We start from the raw sequence: 21,138 nt of genomic DNA, 5'->3' as shown, positions 1-21,138 counted from the left end.
TAGCAAAAAGATTTAAGAGAACCAAATCCAGGTCTATAATTCTGGGAAATAATCATGCATAACCTAAATAGAGTTGTCAATCAAAAGCACCAGCACTACTATGTAAAAAAACAAAACGAGCCACAAACATAATATTCCAACAGGAGAGAGCATGTAACATAGCACAAGGACAGACCAATATCTCAAACATAAAGAAATGAAAAGGACCGACATCCAAGGTTTGTGTTTCTAAAACATCAAGTAGCAGAAAACAACCGACACTGCAGGTGCAAACATATTACATATATAGTATTATGCATACGACATCAAAGAGCATGCCTCCTATTCATCCCACAACTTTCCTCGCATAAGTTCTGCCTTGCTGAATGTCTTTGGCAGGCCTGAGAAGCATGTCGCCAGATCCGGAATTCCATTTCACTCCAGCCTTCATGGGAGGGGGGCAAGGCTGCTGCCCCACATATTGCCTACGAGGACCAAGAGTCATGTTTGCCAACTTCTCAGTCGAATCCAAAACTCCACGGGTGGTCCTTCCATGATTCATAGAGACTGAAAACCAATGGTATTCAAAGTTAATTGTCACAGCATATTAGATAAACAGAACAAAAATAGTGAAAAAAAAATAAAAAATAATAAAGCTATAACACAATAGAGACAAGATACTTACTCGGGCTGTTCTTTCCCGGTGGCCGATATCTTGCTTGTTTGACAGAGCTCTTTAGAGATTGGTCATTCTTACTTGCATCCTTCAAACAAAAATAGAAACAAAGGAGTTGGCAAAACTTCTCTTTTATGCTCATATTCCCATGTTAACTGCAACAATCTAACTCACTCACTAATCTTCGTATAAATATTAATTATCAAGCATCTCAACTATCAACTGCAAAATTTAATTTCCAAGAAAAAATCACGCATCCTAGACAATCAACTTTCATGTGAACATAAAAGTTTCTCTCTAGAGAGAGAGAGAAAGAGACTAAAGCTCTGCAGGACAATGCCACATAAGCTAGTGCTGGTAGTTTGCATTAAATATAGAGACTAACTTTGCCCATGTAATTATTAACTAGGAAGTGCTTCTTAAGGACAACTTTTGAGGACAACTTTTGAGGGCAACATTTGTTAACACAATCAAACCCAAAAAATGAGACCATACACAAAATTGATGGCCCTACATAATCAGTTTGGCTATAGTTGCCTGTTTGTCCTTCCAAAACAAAAAAAGATCCACAGGCATGCTATACAGAATAAAAAGAAGACATGACCTAATCTAACCAAGGCATGTTTCATTATTATTATTTTTTTCTATTAATTTGGAACCGGGTATCCGGAGCTTCGCTCCGACTAATCACAGGGGTGCACAGGGCCCTCGGCAAGGAGTTTCCCGCAAGTGCACCTTGGTTCATTCAAGAGACGAACCCCCCCCCCCCCCCCCCCAAAAAAAAAAAAAAAAGAAACAGTCTGCACTCGGTAGGTTTCAAACCCAAGACCATGAGAAGCATACTCAAAAGTCCCAGGCTATTCAACCACAGAGCCCCTTGGGGTTACCAAGGCATATTTCATTATAATCTAAATGTAAAATAAGAATGAACATTAAATATAACTGTAGGCAACACAAAACTATGCGCCTATCATACAAAGTGAATCAGAAAGCTTTCAGCATCTTACCTGGTTAACCAAATCCAGTTTCCGTTGCACACCTGTAAGACCATTTAGGATAGGATAAGAATATATACCACACCCCATAATTTCAAAAGAAAAGCATATTTTACAGATAAGTGTTGTTCTTGAGCTACACCCACAAAAACTAGAAAAAGAAAAACCAAGAACTAGGATTGTACAAACCAAGAAAGGAAGTGTACGCCAAAAGCCTACCAACACATGTGAATCAACCAATAGGTTAAAATATCAATTGCTATACTGCTTTGAACAGCATTTGCATCAATTTCTCTGGTCTGATACTACTGAGAATCCTATAACTATCCATGCTATCTAACTACTATATTTGCATCAGATTAAAAGGTATACAATTATGGAATAATGTACCACAAGTTTGGTGCTTCAATATTTGATGTAATAGATGATTCAAGGCATATATGTAGCACATTGAATTATCCAAGTTGATGTAGCAGAAACCTACAAGTTCCTTGCAAATTCATGTATCAAACTGCAGGGGGGCTTACAGTTGCATTTGGTGATACTAGCGAACTATATGTTTGGAATTTATCCAATCCTACTCATGAGTATCTATGTCCCAAAATGTGTATTTAGCACAACATATAAAGATTGTCACACAAGAGAGCTACAACTAATCACACTTCTAATTAAAAAAGATTAGTGAAAAAAAGACACACATATAATTTAAAATTCCAAAAAAAATTCAAATAGCCACCTGTGCTTAAAGAAGCATGTAACTTAGGAGAAGGATAATTTCTAGTGAACTCTGAACTAGAAAAGGCCACTGAATGTCTCCTACCAGATTGCTGCTCCATTGCTCTCCTTGTTCCAGCTGCAGCAAAGCAATCAAGTTAGTTTCCTGCATATTTATTGAAAAGCAAGAGAGAAATTGGTATACTTAGCAATTTGTGAAGTGAGACAAACCAGAGGGAGGTGTTCTAGCGACAGTAGCCCTGGAACGAAGGGATGGTGGAACATAGAAGCAACTCTGCCACAACAAATGGAGTTCAGCTTCAATATTTATTAAAAAGCAACACTTAACACATATCACACTCAAAACTCAAAGTAAAGATCACTGCACAGATTCATGAAGAAGAATTGCTACCTGGAAGAAAGGATGTTGAAGGGCCTCAGCAGCTGTTGGCCTCTTGGATGGATCCCATGAACAAAGTGACTGATGTTTTAAAAAAGAAAAATCAAAAGGACAAAAGGGGAAGAGAGGGGGGCGGGGGGGGATGAACAAGGTGTAAGTCTATAACTGGTGGAGAACTATATAATAATAGAAAGGAAAATAGAGGAGTTCAAATTCTCTATGTTTTAACTATCAAAAGAACATAATATAATCATTTTACTAAAGGAACAGACAGAAGGAAACAGCTTCAGTTCTCCATACAAGGGTACTTACAGTAATAAGGCTGATCGCATCATTGCTTGCAGAGGGAATCAATACAGAAAGATGAACACCCGCAAACTGCAATGTCCAATTACAAACAATATCAAACTTTTTTACTTTCTGGAATAAGTAAAACATTAGACCCCGCTGTTCACACAAGGGATACAAACTCAAAAAACCATGTACTTTCAGAAATAAATAACATCAAACTTAGCAGTTCACAGGGAAGTAAATAATGGGATTACATATAGTCACTTGGCTTGCAAACTTGAAACAGTTGAGGATTTTTAACTTTTTAACTTCCATAAAAACAACAAAGTATCAAGTGCCAACATCAAAACTTTCCTCAAAGGAGTTGTTAGGTAATGCAAAACTGACCTCAGGAAACTGGTAGTTAATATCCATTGCCAGATGAAGTCCATCAGCCCATGAATCCTTAGTTGGAGTGCCGAGAACACTGCATATTTTGTATATTTCATCTGCTTCACTGCAATAGTAGTAAAGAAGACATGATTCACTACCTGAATATTTATCAAACTTATTTTCAGATCGTAAAAAAAATTACACCTTTTGACAGCTTCGGAACATAATACAAAAAGAAAAGAAGGTAAAGAAAGAATATCACAGAAAGAGTACATAACTTGCAATTACTGATCGAAAAATAAATAAAGGAAAAAGTGCATCTGGAAAATATTTATATGCTTCCTAGTAGAATCTTCCCTTTACATCTAGAAACAGCCCTTATCCCTCATCAAATCAATCAGCATAATTGATTGCCAGGCAAGTCTCTCCATGTAAAAAAAGCCATTACGAACAAATATTATTTTAAGAAAATAAAATACACGTACCTAATACCAGGAAAAAGGGGACGGAGAGTGAACAATTCAGCCATGATTGCCCCCATTGCCCACATATCTAGAGGTTGAAAGACATAAAAATTCGTAAGTACTATATCAACAGAACAGTTGGCATCTATATAAGCAACCACACTTTCATTACAACAAAACTTACCAACTTTAGAACTATACAGGTATGACTGAAGCAGCACTTCAGGGGCCCGATACCTGAAATATACACATATTAGAAGCCAATATACCACATGAAATGTACAAGCAGAGGTCCATACAAGGACAATAAAACACCAACCAGCGTGTAGAGACATATTCCGTATATGGTGGTTGCGAGTTGATTTCTCGAGCAAGACCAAAATCAGCAACCTTGATTGTGTCTTTCGTGACCAACAAGTTCTCTGCAAAAAAGTTTGTAGGTATTAGTTGTAAACTACAACAAACGAAACTGGCAGCAAAAGAAAAATACGCAAATACAAAAAGAAATAAGATGCATGGTTAAGGAAAAAATTCAAACGTATTCTAATCTAATAATAAATGCACCATTTTTTTATGAAACAAAATGCACCCTTACATTTTCAAAAATATCTTTCCACAATATAGCCCACAAAAAATGAATTGATTTGTTATAAACTTAACAGGGTATTATGTTTTTGATGAATAACAAATTATTAAGAAAAAAGGCAAAGCCAACAGGGTATTTATGTTCTTCCACAGATATTTTGGAAATATCTTTGGTTTCTCTTCTACCAATCGAGTTACTCCACCAACATAAACAATTACCTGGCTTAAGGTCGCGATGAAAATATCCACGCTGGTGCATGTAAGCAAGACCTTGAAAAACTTGAAAACACCAATTCCTGATATCAGATTCAGTGAAAAGCTTTTCTCTGTCTTTCATGAGTTGGTAAACGTTGAATTCCTGAAGTATAAATGTTATTCAGCAACTTAAAGTAAATAACCAATTAAATATCAACTCTTTATAACAAGCAATTGTCAAGGACAGAAATGCCACTAACCATGTACTCAAACACGAAATACAATATGTCATTCTCTCTAATGACTTCCTTAAGCTTGACAATGTTTGGATGATTCATTTTACGCAACGACTGCCATAAGAAGAAATCTATGATGTATTTGAAATAGAGCAAAGCCAGAAATAGGTAAAAAGAAAAATAGCAGACCATATTACCTTCACTTCTCTCAGATTTACACACTCCTCCCATGAATAATACTTTTTCTTCATTTTTTTAATTGCAACCTGTCACAAACAGAACAAATGGTTACTTCACAAAAAATATTACTAAATATTCTAGTTGAAATGAAAACTTAAAACACTTACAACTTCACCAGTCTGCTTATTAATAGCTCTCCATACACTCCCAAATGTTCCATCACCAACTTCCTTAATTAGGTTGAACCTAGAAGTGACCAAAACCCGTGTATAAGCAATCCACACAACATCACACAAACACCATAAAAAGCAAGTACTGCAGTAAACCAACTCACCTCTCCATTCTTCCGGAACAAAAGCAGCTCTTCTTTATTCAAGGAAAGTACAAGAACACACAAAAGATAAATAGCATTTATCTTCAGTAGAAAAAACACTATACTGCCTTGCTGGTCCAGCTGAATTCACCATCAATATTCTCCAGCAACATCCAATAGCAGAAGACCAGAAATTCTGTGATGGGCGGGCTGCACAGCCTTATTTATTGCTAAACCCACGACTTCAAGACAGTAGCACACGATATATGATAAGAAAGGACAAATACCAGAGAACATATTGAAGCCAATCAAGGAACCAGCCAGAAATGATTGATCTAACAAATAGGAAGGATCCCCTAGCTCAAAGCATAGTCACCCAAGGGTTCAAAACTTAACTAATAGCTACCTCATCTATACTATGTAGAAGTTGTTGCAGAATCTTCAGCTAGAATTGGATCTTGTCAATTTAAAGAGTACCCATCAGGATGCAGGATGAAACAAATAACTATGCAGTCAGTCTTCACTGATTCAACACGATTGCCTATCTAATATCAACTATGATAAGCAACCCCCAAGCACGTTTGGCAGACTTTAACCCTGTGGAAAGAAAGGATTAGCAAGGTTAGAGCAATATTAAAAGAGTTAGAATACACAAATATAAAGTAAACAAAAAAAAATGATAAGTGCTGTACCCCGGAAGACGTTTTCCCAAAATTTTTGACTGGATGGCGTATCAGCAATGCACTATCAAATAAAAATTTGTTATATTGCGCACAAAAACTTGGGCCCAAGAGAGAGGGAGAGAGAGAGAGAGAGAGCTTACTTATACAAGTGCACTAAAGATCCAACACCTATCTCAGAAAAAACTGGCATTACGCCTTCTGCAATATTCATTTAAGATCTGACTACTAAGTGCAATTAACAAATGAAACCAGAAGAAAATCTCCAACGACGAGAAACCTCCAGTCAAGCACTTCCTGGAACGAAAAAACCCTGAACTGGTAGCATTTTGACCAGAAGCACACTTGCTCCATATCTTAAGAAAGATATTAAAGTTCCTTAAATCCAAGCCCGGTGAAACCTGATATGAAGATTCATAGCATTCAAGCTCAGAGCAGATACTAATCATGCAGAAAGTACTAAAACAATGTCGTTTGTACATATTACAATAAATAATTAGACATAATCAATCGCATATAACAATCTCAAATTAACAATACGAGTAATAAGTCAAGTAGCCACAACAATTGCAATCAACCATGTACATAAAGCTATAACGAAACCCTGAAACCCATTGAACAATTCCAGATCTGAACCAATTTATAACCCTTAAACATATCATAAGGAAACCCTAACCCTTGGCAACAAAATCCACGAAATATCTAAGTCACGCGAACAACGTTGATCATAAATCCCTGCAATTCAATCACAAAAAAAAAAAAAAAACAAAAAAAACACAATAATAATAGGTAATTTCGAAAACCCCAATTCAATTCCCAGAAATCCTCATCCATCAAACCAAATCCTTGAAATTATTCACACACAAAAAAATAAAAAATAAATAAAAACACAATTCAATAGCGAAATTCAGAACAATCCAAACCAGTTCATAACCCTTAAAAACATACCGCATCAAAATCCTAACCCTAAGCGATGACATCCTCGTAATATCTAAGTTTCATCAAATCAAAGGTTTAATTATCGCAAAAAACTGCGGTATTTCCGAAACCCCCCAACATCCTCGTCAATTAAATACATCAGATCTGATTCAAACAAACATACCCATATATATATATATATATATATATATATAGAGAGAGAGAGAGAGAGAGAGAGAGAGAGGACCTGAAAGCCAAGAGGCATAAGAACCGTCGCCAGGGACGGGATGAGGTGGAATCCAGAGCGTCTCTCTCTGGTTACAGCCGAATTGCCTTTCCCCCAAAAATCTGATCTACCTTTGCACCGTGACAGCCAAGGAATAAATATTACTACTCCTTGACCTAACTTTTATAGCTCTCTCGGCCCGGCTTTTCTACGCTGCAATGTGTTTTTCTTTGCTTACGTGGACGGTCATGATGGCCCGCTGGTTGGTCACCCATCACGTGGCCAACGCAAGGTTATTCCGTTTTTAACTTTAATCACAACGGTAACATACGCGGTAATTCTACTTTCTTTCTGTTTGTTTGTTTGTTGTTTTTTTTTTTTTTTTTTTTTTTACCCCGTTGTTAACTCTAATTTTGGCTGCATGATTGAGATCTTTATAATTCAATCGCTTAATAATTAAGTTTAGATACTTTCGAATTTAAAATAAGAAAAGAAATAAAGCAATAAAAAATTAATAAACTATCTTATTTGTAATGTTGATATTTGGTTTGCACTTAATGATTACAATCATAATTGAAAGCTCTGAACTGATGTAAGCGTTTGGGCTTCTGATTATTCAGATTAAAATAGCATTTTCAAACAAAATTGTAAAAGGTGTCTTATTTGAGAATTTTTTTTTTTAAAAAAAAAAATTACTTTTTTAAATAGAAGGCAATGTATTTTTTTTTAAAAAAAAAAAATCCACAATTTTAAACACCAAATTGCAATTTAAAAGCTATATTACGATTTTATCAAACACTTAAATCAACTCTCTCTCTTTTTAAACCTGTAAAACCAAACATACCCTAATTATAATTTGATGTTGTCATTTGTGATAGCATGTGTAATGTGTTGTTAGCTGTATATTCCCATATATGGGAAGGCTCATAGTCATAGTGATATCGAGATTGCATTGGAAAATAAGGCTTTTAAAGCGATAAAATAGTTATAAAAAAAAAAAAATTTACCAAATAGACCAACTTTTGTTTGGCATACCTTTTTAAATACTAATTACTGTCTTAATGCAATTCCAACAAGCTCTCAAAAAGAATAGATTAGTATTAATAGAAAATTCTTGTTTGTTTTTATAATTAATACACTCTTAACGCAATTTACAATTCTTGTTTGTTTTTTTTTTTTATAATTAATACATTTTTACTGCTCAGATGCTCCTCCAACACATGCACGTGAAGAAGAAAAGAAAAAAAAATGCACGTGATCTACACGATACAATAATCTAACAATTACGTCAACTTATATTTTTTTTAATATATATATATAATTTGAATTATTACAGATATTTATCTACTTAGGATTTGTTTGTGATTGCGTTTGAGAAATAAAACTTTAAGGACTTATTTGAGATTGCGTTTGAGAGGCTTAAAAGTGTTTTTAATATTAAAAAAAATTCGTTTGAAGAAAAAAGTATTTATTTGATAAAAAAATTAAAAGCTTTTTTAAAGGTAAAAAAAGCTTAAAAATGACTAAAAAACACTTTTGACAAAAGCTTAAAAATGAAACTTTTACCCAAAAGTTTTTTTTTACTTAAAAGTTATATTTCTCAACGCAATCTAAAACCGGTTTTTAAGTTAAAAAGAGTTTTTTGGCAAAAGTTTCATTTTTAAGCTTTTGTCAGAAGTATTTTTTTTTGTTGCTATTTTTAGGCTTTTTACACCCTTAAAAACACTTTTAATTTTTTTATCAAACAAATACTTTTTTTTTTCAAATGAGCTTTTTGAATATTAAAAACACTTTTAAACTGCTCAAACGCAATTTCAAACATACCCTTACTTAAAAAAAAAAAAAAAAAAAAAAAATTTCTTAAAAAAAACATTTGGTACGAAAAGTCAATCCGTTTGAATAGATATTGCATCCAACATAATCAATATTTATCATTAATTTGACGCTAACATGTTATTTGGATCAATTTGACCTAAAAAATAAAATAAATAAATAATTTGTTGGAGTAATGGCTGACGCCCATGATCAGTGGGGGGGCCGGCCTGGGGCAGAGTCGCAGACCAACCACTCTTTTTTTCTTTTTTTTTAGGTACCAACCAATCATTGTTGGAGTAACGTTTTACTCCACACAAAAAAAAAAAAAAAAAAAAAAAAAAATTACTTTCGTTTTATGATGCAATGAAAATGTGAAAATCATTTTGAAAATATTCAAAGAAATTTCTCTCAAAGTTTAGAGAGAGAAATTAATAAAATAAGATTGATGCTTCATATGCAAAGATGAGAAAAATCAAATGTGGGTTTTCATAATTTTTTTTTTAAGAAAAAAAAAACTACCGTTTAAAATATGAGATGTAGATGTTTCAAGCCTAAATACATCTTTTTTTTTTTTTTTTTTTTTGACATCTCCGCACAAGAGGAAGATATGTATTCGAATTAGTGATTTTCGCTTTATTAGGCATAGTTCCAACCGATTGAGTTACCTCTTAAGGACTAGATACACCTTTTATATATATATTTCCACCAAATAATTTCTGAAAATTAGAATAAATAAATAAATAAAATAATAATTGCATCAAGGATGTATGGCGGCGGAGAGTTGGGGACCAAAAAATGTGTTGCTTGGGGTGGGGGAGTGGGGTGGCATCATATTCTATCATATATTTACTTATTTATTTGATTTTTTGGTTAAATTAGTGAAGGGGATGAGTCATGACAGAGTTTTGTTGAGGATTTAAAAATGGAATATTTGGTGGCTGCTGACTGCTGAGGTGGTGTGTTTTGGATTTGCACTCAATTAGGTGGCGCCACGAATCCAACCGCTGTATTTGGTGTAACACGCACGGAAAAGGAATGCCTACTTTTGGAATTTGGAATGTATCTTCTAGAAAAGTAGTATTATGACTAACAATTTTTTACATAATTTAAAAACTACATAAAATTAGAGAATTCGGGTTTGGTTTGGTTTAAATGGATTGGAGTTATAAATGGGTCAACCCGCTTAACCTGTTTATATAATTATATATTTTTTATATAATAAATACATGTTCATCAGTTTTTTTGCAGTAAAAAAGGAACAATTGTAGTTGCCCCATCCTTGAGGCATGTTTAAGAAGCTGCATCAGTACAAACGAGCCCTTAATGTCCAAGTTAGCAAAATATTCTTGAAGACAAATGAAGATGTGGAGAAGAAAGAAAAAGGCTTTGGAACATACTTGCTACTGGGGACACGTGGCACCATTTGGTTGGAGAGCATCCTATCAACACGGACTCTCCTACATGGTCGTGGGGCGAATGTGGTTTATGGGACAAAGGTAGTGGCCAACAAATACTCCATTGTGCATGCAATTGTTAGAATGGACCTGTTGTTGGCTATTATGGTGACGTAGTAGGGGCATGGATTCGCTTTGAGACTGTAGAACCCCTAGATTATTTAGCAAAAAATAATCTGAAGTGTTACCACTAACTCTTCATCTTAAGGTAAAATTGCAGCAGAAATAATATATCTTTTTTCTTTTCAACCAAACAAGTAAAATACCCAACTCAAATTTAAATCAGAACAACTACTAAAATTACTTAAACCATAAATATCTCAAGATAACATAACCATAATTCATAAACATAATAGTATCATCACAAATCGATCATTCAGTATTGATCATACACCAAACGTTAAGCTAAGTCACCAAATACACAATAGTCTGAAAAAGTCACAAGTCTCATATAAACTAAAATGTCAAAAGGGTCTATCCAAAGATTTTATAGCACAACACTAAGAATATCATAATCAAGTCATCTAGCTCAATAACGTGCTCATCCAAAATTGCCAACCATGGGTGCAACAGCTCAATGAGATCTCTAAGTGTCAATATTGAGTTCGGGTCACTCTACACCATCCTCAAAGGGTCCTCTATAAAACATGAATGTTTTACAAGTTGAAGCACACAATGATAAGTTTACGACTTAGTAAGTATAATCTCGAGTGAAACTCAATTATACAATAAACCCTTATTTAGTGCGAGTCACAAAGGTATATTTGAATCCTTATTCAGTGCAAGTAATAAGACATCACATGGAAGGTAAAAAAATCTCACTGATGTATATACATACCCATGCCCTTAACCCATTCACCCATTCACAGTAGGGTTTGTGCGTCCTGTGTTCTAATGCAATCGCGGTCCCCTAGTGAACGTGTAAAGCAAGTCATGCACTAGTTGTCCGATTGTGTCCAATCCCTAGTAATCCAATCAACTAGTGATGTGAGTAAGGGTAACTCTACTCGTAAGTGGTTGCACTAGTCACAATAACCCTCTGATCGAGGGTAAAAATACATACACATATCTTGCCCGATCATGAGTTTATTGAAATTGAACTTTCCCCATGATGTGTCCTTGATTGTTAAATTGAATCAGGATATAATCAGGCTCATTATTCAGCTTTTACATAGTTTTAAATGGATAAAGTCAAAATAACATGCATTTTAGATACATGTCAACTTGTTAAACTGAATTAGGGAGGCCTTCAACCCCTTTTGAAGGAAAACGGTATCCTTTTTAAAGGATAGCTCTATATATGTGACTGGGAATGATTTCAATTCCATTTCTCGAATTTGTGTTACAGATAACAAACTTTAATATCTAAATGAAGAGCCAGATAACCCTATGATGCCCAAAGACTTGAAATGTCTTAAACAGGGAAAAAGGAGGCCCAAAAGAATTTCACTAAATCGTGATAATAATCATAAGAACAAAGACAAGGACAAAAAAGGACCCATTAGGACATCTCACTGAAACGAGCCTTTACTCAAAAATGGAGCCATCACCCCCACAAGTGATGATATAGCACAGATGGTTTTTGATTGATGAAGTACTTTCTAACCATTACTTGCGGAGGCTAGCTCCAATTCTCTCTATAAAGGCTCCATTACAGTATGGATTCGTATTGTTACATTCTAGGAAACCAAGTTTTAAATGATTCCACCTGTTTGAGACATCCAGATGCACCCTGACTTCTTTAATCTTATCTGTAGTAATGTATGCCGTTTGGATCAAAATTTTAAAGGTATTGAGCTTGTATTCTCTCTTTGTTCTCTTCCCACCACAGCTTTGCGCGCACCTCCCCGAACATTTCCCGGCTGCGCAAATAAAAATGGAAGCTGTCAAAAGCTGCCTCACCTCAGAAGACAGAGATCTTAATAAATGCCACAAACTGCCTTTATATGAATTTGTATTGTGGATGGAGTTATCCTATCTAAACTTAAAGGCTCAAATCATAAGGCAATAGGAATTGCTTCCAAGCTAAAAAAATCATATCAGTTTTACCATTTTCAGGAGGTTTCTGAAAATTGTTACTATGTTAAGGGAAAGAAAATTATGTTTGGGGTTCACAAGTTAATACTTTGGTTTCATTAGGTTCATAAATCTTTTTTATGCTCAGTCTTCTTGGCTACCAACCCACCAAATGATGCTAACAAGGAATGTTAAGTAAATATAAGTTCATTTCATTACCTGAACCTGACACGCCGGAGCTCCCTACTGCCATCAGCTAGTTGTCTGATGGTAATGTACACCCCAGGCTCATCTTGCTCAACCCATTCTGTCTCCAGGTCACTTGCATTGCTAATTGAAACCGAAGCCTCGTCCCTAGATGAGGTCGTTGTCCGAGATGCATCCATAGATGATGCCTCTCCCTTAGGGCCACCCATGCCAAATGTACTTGAGCCTGCATTGTAATGGTAGCTGCCACCTTGGTCCACAGGGTCAGATGGGTAATACCCTTTACTTCCAGAAGGTCTATAGTAGTTCCTTGGTGTCCACTCCTTGTTCAATGATGAACCCATAGGGCTTTCCCTTGCTGATCCCAGCCTTGAGTATGAAGAATCTCTTTGCTGTTGAACATTACAAGCATCCGTTAGTAATGGGAGATTTATAAGTCAGGTATCAGGAATACAACTAGAGAAACAAATATTTTTATTAATTTACATAATGGGAAATCAAAATCATACATAACCTGTCTCTGATACCATAAGGAAGTTTGAACACGTTTTGGGATTGAAAAGGTTTTAACTTGTAATTGATTCACTCGGTTACACTAAGTTTTGCTCTTTATTACTACTCAAACAACTCTAAGGCTAGCCTAACAAAAGAAAACATAAAATAAATAAGTAGTACGGAGGTGACTGTTTCACGAGTCTGTTTAGAAAATAAGATTAATGCATATACCTAAATGCTTAATTTGGTTTTCATAGGAAAAAAAAAATTGGGAGAAACATAATTATATTTACAAATTCTTTTTTTCTTTTTTATTTTTTTTAATTTATTTTTTTTAATTTTTAATTTTTTATTATAAGTAAAGAGAAATAAAGTAATTATATTTACAAATTCTTAAATAGCATCTTCAACCAAATCCCTTTAAAAGGTCCCAAGTGTGCATATGTCTTCCCATTTCTCATTGGCTGTTTCATGTTTAGCAATGAAAATAACAAAACAGAGGCTCTGGCAGTGGTCAAGGATTTCATTAAAATCACATGATCTATTACCCCAAAAAGTCTATCTCATGACTATTATAGGTCGATGTTCACAATTAAAGAGAAATAAAGAATTCACATGTAAGAGCAGGTCCATGGAGAGGCCACTTTCAGTGTTCTTACACAGACAGGGTTTGAACATGACTATAGGAAAAGCAATTTTGTTACTTTGGGTAATGGAACTGACAATTCCATAAAGGCTAAAGCTATGGACTGCAAAACTTTATGACTAGACTGTGTGGAGAATTTATTAGCATGTAGTCCACTGGTTAAACATGCGAAAGTGGTGAAATAAATTTTTTTTTTACCTCATCCTCAGACCTTGGGGGAGTGTGAAGAGCTTGCCTATTGAATCTCTGAACATTGTAGAGCTCCATGATCCGGTCATAATTCTCACCCCACCATCGCTGTGCTTGCAATTTATTAAACATCTCTCGGCTTCAAATTTAAATACCAAGTATATGTCAGTTTATGGCTGTACAGTGCAATTATGTTTCAGTGACCAAAATCTGAAGATATTTTAAGAAATTTGGGGTCCTAAAGGTCCATTTCTTTTCATATCCGAACTGGAAAGCTTCTATAGCTTTCAAGTAGGCCCAGTGGTTAGAAAACTATCACATACATTACACAGTCAGAGACAGGACTAATCAACTACGAGAGCTACAAGCCTTTGGACCATTGCTGGCAGTAGGCCATGCTAGGGCTGAAAAAGGGGTCAAAGTTAAATGTCCTCCAGAGGTTGATTTCCAAGACCTCTTAGACATCTCAAAGTCATGAACAATTTAGAACTCATTTTGTTTGCAAACCAGGAAACTCAAGGGAGCAAAAAACTAAAAAATGAAAAATAAAAGGAAAAGATAACTGGACTTCATTCAACTGGAATAAAATTGCTAATGCTGGAAGTGAACTTCATCATACCTGAAGCGTATTCGTTTAAGATCATTTCCGCCATTAGGAAGGGACACAAAAGTAATGTGAACACCAGGCTCCACCTGTGCCATCCATTCCTTAGCCTCCTCCTCATCCTCGAGCACGACATCACAAGACTGCGCCGATACAGATGCCCCACCAGGAGTCTGGTCACCTCTCAATACCCCTGTAAATCTTGAGTCTGATCTTCCAGCAGGGTGGTGACTGCCACTAGTAAAATCCCACGCGGGTGTTGAACTTGAGCTTGCACCTCCAAGGTAGGGGTATGGAACCCCTTCTGAAATAGCATCGAAGTCTGGGTAAGGCCGCTGGCCTTTCTTGTAGCTGCTGGAGCCAGTGCAAGGCTTGCATTGACGGTAAGCACCAGAAAATTTCAGTGCCATATCCTTGATCTGCACATTATTGAAATCCATGGTTAATCGAATGTTGAGAAGAATGTGTCACTGGCACTCGATGTAGCCTAAATATAATAACACACCTCTGCACCGTGTAGATGTTCATGCATAAACAACAATGGGATGCAAAATCCTCACATTATTTTGTTAAAAAATACTAGGATGTACAAAATTCTGTGGTAGGATATGAGTGGAGAAGATTGGAAAGAACAAGAAGAAAAAGAAAGAAAGAAAAAAAGAATTGTTGTAAAAGAAACACACTTTATATTGAAAGATGAAAGTATATGTACTTATTGGAAGGACTGTCCCCATTTAACGGACATATTCTTCCAATTGCTTTGTGAATAGCACAATGCAATTCCTTTTACTTGAGTATTTAGACTGGATGCTAAGATAGGGGTGCATGTAGAAAAGTTTGATCTATAGACATCAATGGGAAGAAAGATTTTCAACGTTTAAAGATGAAGATTTAACACGACCATTACCTACTGAAATGATCCTTTTATCCACTAGCAGTTTATAAATGCACAATTACAAATTGCCTGATGTTCCATTGATGAATTCCATATACAGATGTCAAATGCTTTGCAGAACTAGCAAGGATCCAGCTTAAAACTGAGAGCATTCAAGCAAGTGCTACGTATGTCTTAAAACTTCTGAGAAATACATGGTCCAGAATTAAAGGTGCATTATGAAAGGTCACTTGTCCATGAGTTATAATAAATTGAACAGGTGGTCTATAATTGTAAGGCAACTTGCCCCTGCCTTAAGGGTAAATGGACCTCGTAATAGTCTTCTACTCGTCATATTTACAAAATATGCCAGTGAGGCCAAAGGACACCGGCTCCTTTTAATTTAAGTCTTTACCCTGGGTGCTGATTCTATCTTTCTTTCTTTTCTTTTTTACTTCAAAAAACACAATGATGAGGTAATTCTGTAAAAAGCACAAAAACTAGTACAGAGTATATATATATATATATATGAAAGACGTGACGTGGCTTCTAACCAGTTGCAAGTATGGAGGTCCTTTTCAATGAAATAGCAAAATGCAGGCTAGAGACAACAGTGACAGGAAAAGTTTTTTGACTGGTACAACATAAGTATAAGGCTATAACTGTCTTTTAAAATGACCTTTGCTTCAAGGCGGCTTATATTGGACGTATGTAATGTTTGAAACTACATTTTTATTCTACCACTATTCTACTTGAAGTAATAGTGTCAATTAGTGTTTGAATCAACTATTATTAAAAAAAATAAAATCAAATAAAATCAAGAGCTAATTGACATTGTCGCGTTAGCAAGACGAGATAATAGTAGGATAAAAGTATGGTTTCTAGCATTACTCAAATAATCCTAAAAAAAAAAAAAAGAAAAAAAAGAAAGAAGTAATGCTATCTAACTGCTATATAATTAGGATAACGTAACAGTAAAAATTAATTTTTATTTTATTTATTTTACAAATACTAATTTAAATTTATAGCTCATAAAATAAAGGGAGGGGATGTAAACAGTGTAGTCAAGGTTTTTCAGTCTAACACAATCTGAAATGAATATGTACTTTTCTGCTAGGGCCTGGGCATTGGTCGGGGTATCATTCACCATCTTTCCCTTTTCCTATGCCACATCACACATGTTCTAAAAATATTGTGGAATCGACCAGAATTCAGTGGTGGGTCACCAAAGAATATTTACTTGCAAGTCTTTTCTTGATGTGTGTGTTGTCTTTTCCCATATCCCCACTATTCCGCTCTGCAATTACTTAACAAAACACCATTACTATCATTTCTTCCACCACACAATAGTCGCTTCACCGTTGAATAATATTCTTATATCTTAAATCTAGATATGCAAATTACTTAGCACAAGTGTAGGAAGACTTGGACCAACAAACCAAAGATTGAAAACAAAAACCAAACATCAACCTCAAATTAATAAAAGTCGATGGGCGACATGATATTTTCACTGAAGTATTTACTGGATGGTCGTTAAGGTCGAAGTTCGAAATCCCGTTGGGTGTGTGAGAATAATTGCCAAGCAAAAATTAAAATAATAATAATAATAATAATAATAATAAAACCCCTCAAACTAATATATAGATAGGTCTCTAGACAGAGACATCCACCCCCACCTCATTAACTGCATAAACTTTTCTTGGTTCCAGAGAATCAACTAGATTTTACAGTTTCTATAAGAAAATAGCCTCAGCTACTTATCTAGCAAAAGAAAAAAAATGACAAAATAAATAAATGAATAAAACTAAAATATACAATGAAGAGAAAATTGCTAAATTGGTTTGAGGCAGTGACAAATAACTATGTGGTATATTTGTGCAACAAATAACTTCATCCCTATAAATTCCAACCATTTTACTGACAGGGTTATTATGAAATTACAAATTTACTCTATATTTATAAACACAAAAAACAGTAAAAAAAAAAAAAATTGGATCAACACCGGAGTCTTGGGTAGCCATGAAAATAGTTCGACCACCCTAAGCAATCAAATTTGGAAACAACTCCCATAATCGGCTTAAGTGGGTGGCCAAACCACCCGGCCCAAATGTTTTTGTTCCATTTGTTTTTTTTTTTAGGGTAAATTTATAATTTTATGATGATCATGTTGAAAAAAGACTGAAATTTGCGTGTTACACAAGCATATCACAGGGAGTTATATGTTATTTTTCAATCCCAAAAATTTCTTTACCACAACCTCAAAACTAGATGACCAAATTAGCAATTTCTCTTAAAATGAAATATAAGTAACGAGTAGGAGCTACGTCTTATAATGGGAAAATAAAAGGAATGAAAAGAGAGAATCCACTAGTGTGGAAATCCCAAAGAAATTAAAATTAGGCAGATGTGGGCATCTTCGGTGGGGGCGCCCTTAAAGAAGGGGATTCTGTGTTGATCTTGTTTCTTGTCTTTTCTTTTTTCCTGAATCACGTACATACATATACATAAGTATATGTATATATATATGAACGTGGCCATTCTAGTGAGTGCCATAGAGTAACAAAGCCAATTAGCTTTGAAGAGAGTTTTGGCATTCCATTAATTATAAATAAGGTAGGATTTCCCAACTATCTATTCCATTTATTGGAAAGGATCCGATTCAGATCAATAACATATCCGAAACAATCTTGAAATTAAATGAAAAAGAGAAAGACCAAGAAAAAAGTAAAAGGCATAGACCGGATATGGATAATAAATTGGGTGTTTTGTTTCATGTTTTGCTTGGAATTAGGGATTGTGATTCCTTTTGTTGGGCTATTGGAATAATATAGAAATTGTGTTCTGCATTTTAGATTGTTTGGAACAAGTGAACCCCACCGCTTTCTTTTAAATTATGGTTAAATACATTTGATCTCCTTTGGTTTAACAACTTTATTTTTCTTTTCATCTAAGGTTTATGTTGTATCGTAAATGATAATTCATTTATGGCTAAAATTAAAATGGTACTTCAGTCCAAAAATTGATAGAAATCCACGTTAATGCCCTTAAAAAACAAACAAATTTTTCTATGCCTCATTAAAAATTTAAAAAATAAGAGAATTAGAAAACTAAAACCTAAACATATTAAAAACATTAAAAAAAAATTAAAAATTGAATGGAGATGGGGTACCCGGCCATGACCATTGGGGGTGGTTCTCCCCCAATATGAGGAATAGGATCCTCTCCATTTCATTTGAAATTGAGAGTATCCAGTTATAGGACAAGATACTCTCCATTTCATTTAAAATGGATAGGATCATTTTCCCCAATTTGGCCAAACCCTAACCCAATTTTTTTCATCTCTTACCCAATTCCAAAGCCCCAGCCAAAAACAAATTAGGATTTTCTCTAGAGAATATTCCGTTAGTTATATTTGAGTGATATTTTTGTCTACTCAAAAAGTGAAAAGACAAAAATACCTTTCACATATAACTAACTTAATATTCTTTAGTTTTAAATCAACCGGAAAGAATCTGTTCCGCCAAAAACAATCCTTTGATGGGTTTCCAAGGAGTAATTACCAATTATTTTGGTTTTCAATTTTTTTAATATATTATAATTCAAAAAATATACAATAAATGCATCAACGTGATAGGTATAGGAGGTACCACACTCTGTTGGTAGTTCGTCCTCAAAGGAAGGGAAGGTATTAGCTTGGCAAGTCAAAAGTCGCACGTGACAGAAACCTACTGAAAGAAGGAGAAGGAGATTCTATAGTGCGTCACACGCAACAGTAGCATCTAAAAATCCTTCTATCATAATAATAATGCTAAAACAACAGCACGTACATGTCTAATAAGCGTGAAAGATGCCAAACAGTGGTCCCCACCCCCCACCCCTATTAATTCGACCCTGGCCTCCTTAGTCCTTATGGGTTTATGATTTTGTTTGTTTTCACAAATGTGGAAAAAGATACCGAAAAAGCAAAGATTGTGGACGAAGGCAAACAGTGATAGATATAGAAATATATAAAGAGATAGAGAGAGAGAGCGAGTGAGGGTGTAGGATAAGGAACCTGCGCTGTCAGGCTTTTGACGGCTTCTTTTGTACTTGGCGTGCCACTTCCACGCGCTCCTCCTCCTTCTTCCCCTCCCTCATCCCCTCCCTGCTTCGAGCATGCTATGCACGTAAACATTTTCTCCCTCTTTCCCTTTTCGCCCCTGCACACAAACAAAGATTTTTCCTTTTTCTCTTTAATTATTATTTTTTTTTTTTTTGTGCCCCGATGAAATAGTGCTAAAATTTGTCAAAGAAGCTATTCATGGCTTTAACGAAGTGGAATGTACAAGCTACCACTTTATTATAAGGGCCATCTTCGGTTGAATTTGGGACTGTACAAATTTTCTCTTTCGACGAATCAAAGTCATCTTTATCTCAAATTACTTTTTTGCCCATCTGGGTCAAATTTGGTAAGGGTAAATTTGACCAAATTGTTACCGTTTGGTTCAGGACTCTTTGAATGGGACCGTACACCTCATAAATAACAAAGGTACACTCTATTTTTTTTTTTGTAAGAAGGTACGCTATATTTATCAGACCAAAATGGTTCATTCTGCCACATCCCCATTTCACCCACCCCTTTTAATTAAACAATTAGTATAAGAAACCAAACCAAAACAAAATTCTGAGCTCTATTCTTATTCCTCTGTTTGATTTCCAAGAAAACAAGTTGGTCCCGAAGAGAAAGAGTAAAGCGGAACAAAAGAAAAGAGGCTCGGGATCGGAGAAGACTGAGAAAGTGAGGAAGGATGTGTAGTGAGTCAATAATTTGAAAGTGGTCTTATTATAGCGACCGACTCTGGTTTGTTTGTGCGCTTTAGCCCACTAAAGAATCAAAGGCTGTTGGAAGCCGAAGTTTCTGACAAATCCAAATTTCAAAAAAAAAAAAAACAAAAATAAATAAATAAAAAATTTCTTTTTGCTTTTGCGTAAATCACATCACTCCTCGTTCTCCAAGAATTCCAAAAGCAGGTTGGACAGATAAAAATATGTACTAAAAACCCCTCACTCTCTCTCTCTCTCTCTGTCTCTCTCTGTTTATTTTCTTTTGGTGGTCGAGGGCTGAAAGCAGTGGATGAGTGGACAAAGAGACATGAGAAGGAGCATCAAATTTGGCGTTATTTAATTGCAAAATTTGTATACGAAAACGACTTACCCAAGGCCAACTCAACAGCTTCTCTTCTTGTCTCCCTAAGCCCTCAGCACCCTCCTCCAAAAGTCTCAATCACAAGAGTAGACTTCTTTTTCTTCCCTGCAAACAAATTGCAATCTCTCATTCATTCACTCACATGGAAATGAAATCCGTGATCCCCTCAACCATGAATATTGCAAAAGCAAATCACAAAATGTTTAAAACAGTTCAAAAGTGACATTCTGTTTGGTTTCTGGGAAAAAAAAAGCAACCGAACCGAACGGAATTCAAAAAAGAACAACACAAAGGGGGAGAAAAAGAAAAAGGAAATTCAGGCTCTTACCTTGTGATCTTGCTCTGATTTTCTCCAGCTCCAAACAGAGCACAGAAAGAAGCCAGACAAGAAAAAAAAATTTGAAAATCCAATCCCTCCCTCCTTTGCTG

At 35.2% G+C, this 21,138-nt stretch overlaps 2 protein-coding genes across 3 annotated transcripts; both read right to left on the bottom strand.

The window, feature by feature from the left end:
- Positions 1-73: 73 nt before the first annotated feature.
- Positions 74-7,384, bottom strand: LOC132173690 (Protein kinase superfamily protein). Its single transcript, XM_088514516.1, has 20 exons — positions 7,246-7,384; positions 6,224-6,481; positions 6,093-6,144; positions 5,807-5,997; positions 5,422-5,642; positions 5,255-5,333; positions 5,105-5,173; positions 4,932-5,021; positions 4,696-4,834; positions 4,211-4,313; positions 4,076-4,128; positions 3,913-3,979; positions 3,443-3,551; positions 3,077-3,142; positions 2,777-2,845; positions 2,596-2,659; positions 2,387-2,503; positions 1,663-1,694; positions 665-743; positions 74-546 (listed from the first exon to the last, which is right to left on the bottom strand). Exons 5-20 carry the CDS (start codon positions 5,427-5,429, stop codon positions 326-328), a joined length of 1,365 nt encoding a protein of 454 aa, XP_088370642.1. The 5' UTR covers positions 5,430-5,642; positions 5,807-5,997; positions 6,093-6,144; positions 6,224-6,481; positions 7,246-7,384; the 3' UTR covers positions 74-325.
- Positions 7,385-10,348: 2,964 nt separating this feature from the next.
- Positions 10,349-21,138, bottom strand: LOC132175194 (protein BREVIS RADIX). 2 transcript variants are annotated; one of them, XR_009439397.2, is made up of 8 exons: positions 21,038-21,138; positions 20,719-20,814; positions 19,579-19,723; positions 14,666-15,069; positions 14,056-14,185; positions 12,729-13,108; positions 12,202-12,355; positions 10,349-10,645 (listed from the first exon to the last, which is right to left on the bottom strand). XR_009439397.2 is itself a non-coding variant. In XM_059587062.2 (7 exons), exons 3-7 carry the CDS (start codon positions 19,696-19,698, stop codon positions 12,277-12,279), a joined length of 1,113 nt encoding a protein of 370 aa, XP_059443045.1. In that variant the 5' UTR covers positions 19,699-19,723; positions 20,719-20,814; positions 21,038-21,138; the 3' UTR covers positions 11,797-12,276. The 2 variants fall into 2 exon arrangements, 1 of the variants encoding a protein (XP_059443045.1); XM_059587062.2 differs by lacking the exon at positions 10,349-10,645 and having other exon boundaries at positions 11,797-12,355.

The sequence above is a fragment of the Corylus avellana genome, chromosome 3, assembly GCF_965113065.1.
Source record: "Corylus avellana chromosome 3, dhCorAvel1.hap1.2, whole genome shotgun sequence".
Taxonomy (NCBI): Eukaryota; Viridiplantae; Streptophyta; class Magnoliopsida; order Fagales; family Betulaceae; genus Corylus; species Corylus avellana.
Note: the sequence above shows the minus strand (reverse complement) of the source record. Positions and strands in the feature narration are given on the sequence as shown.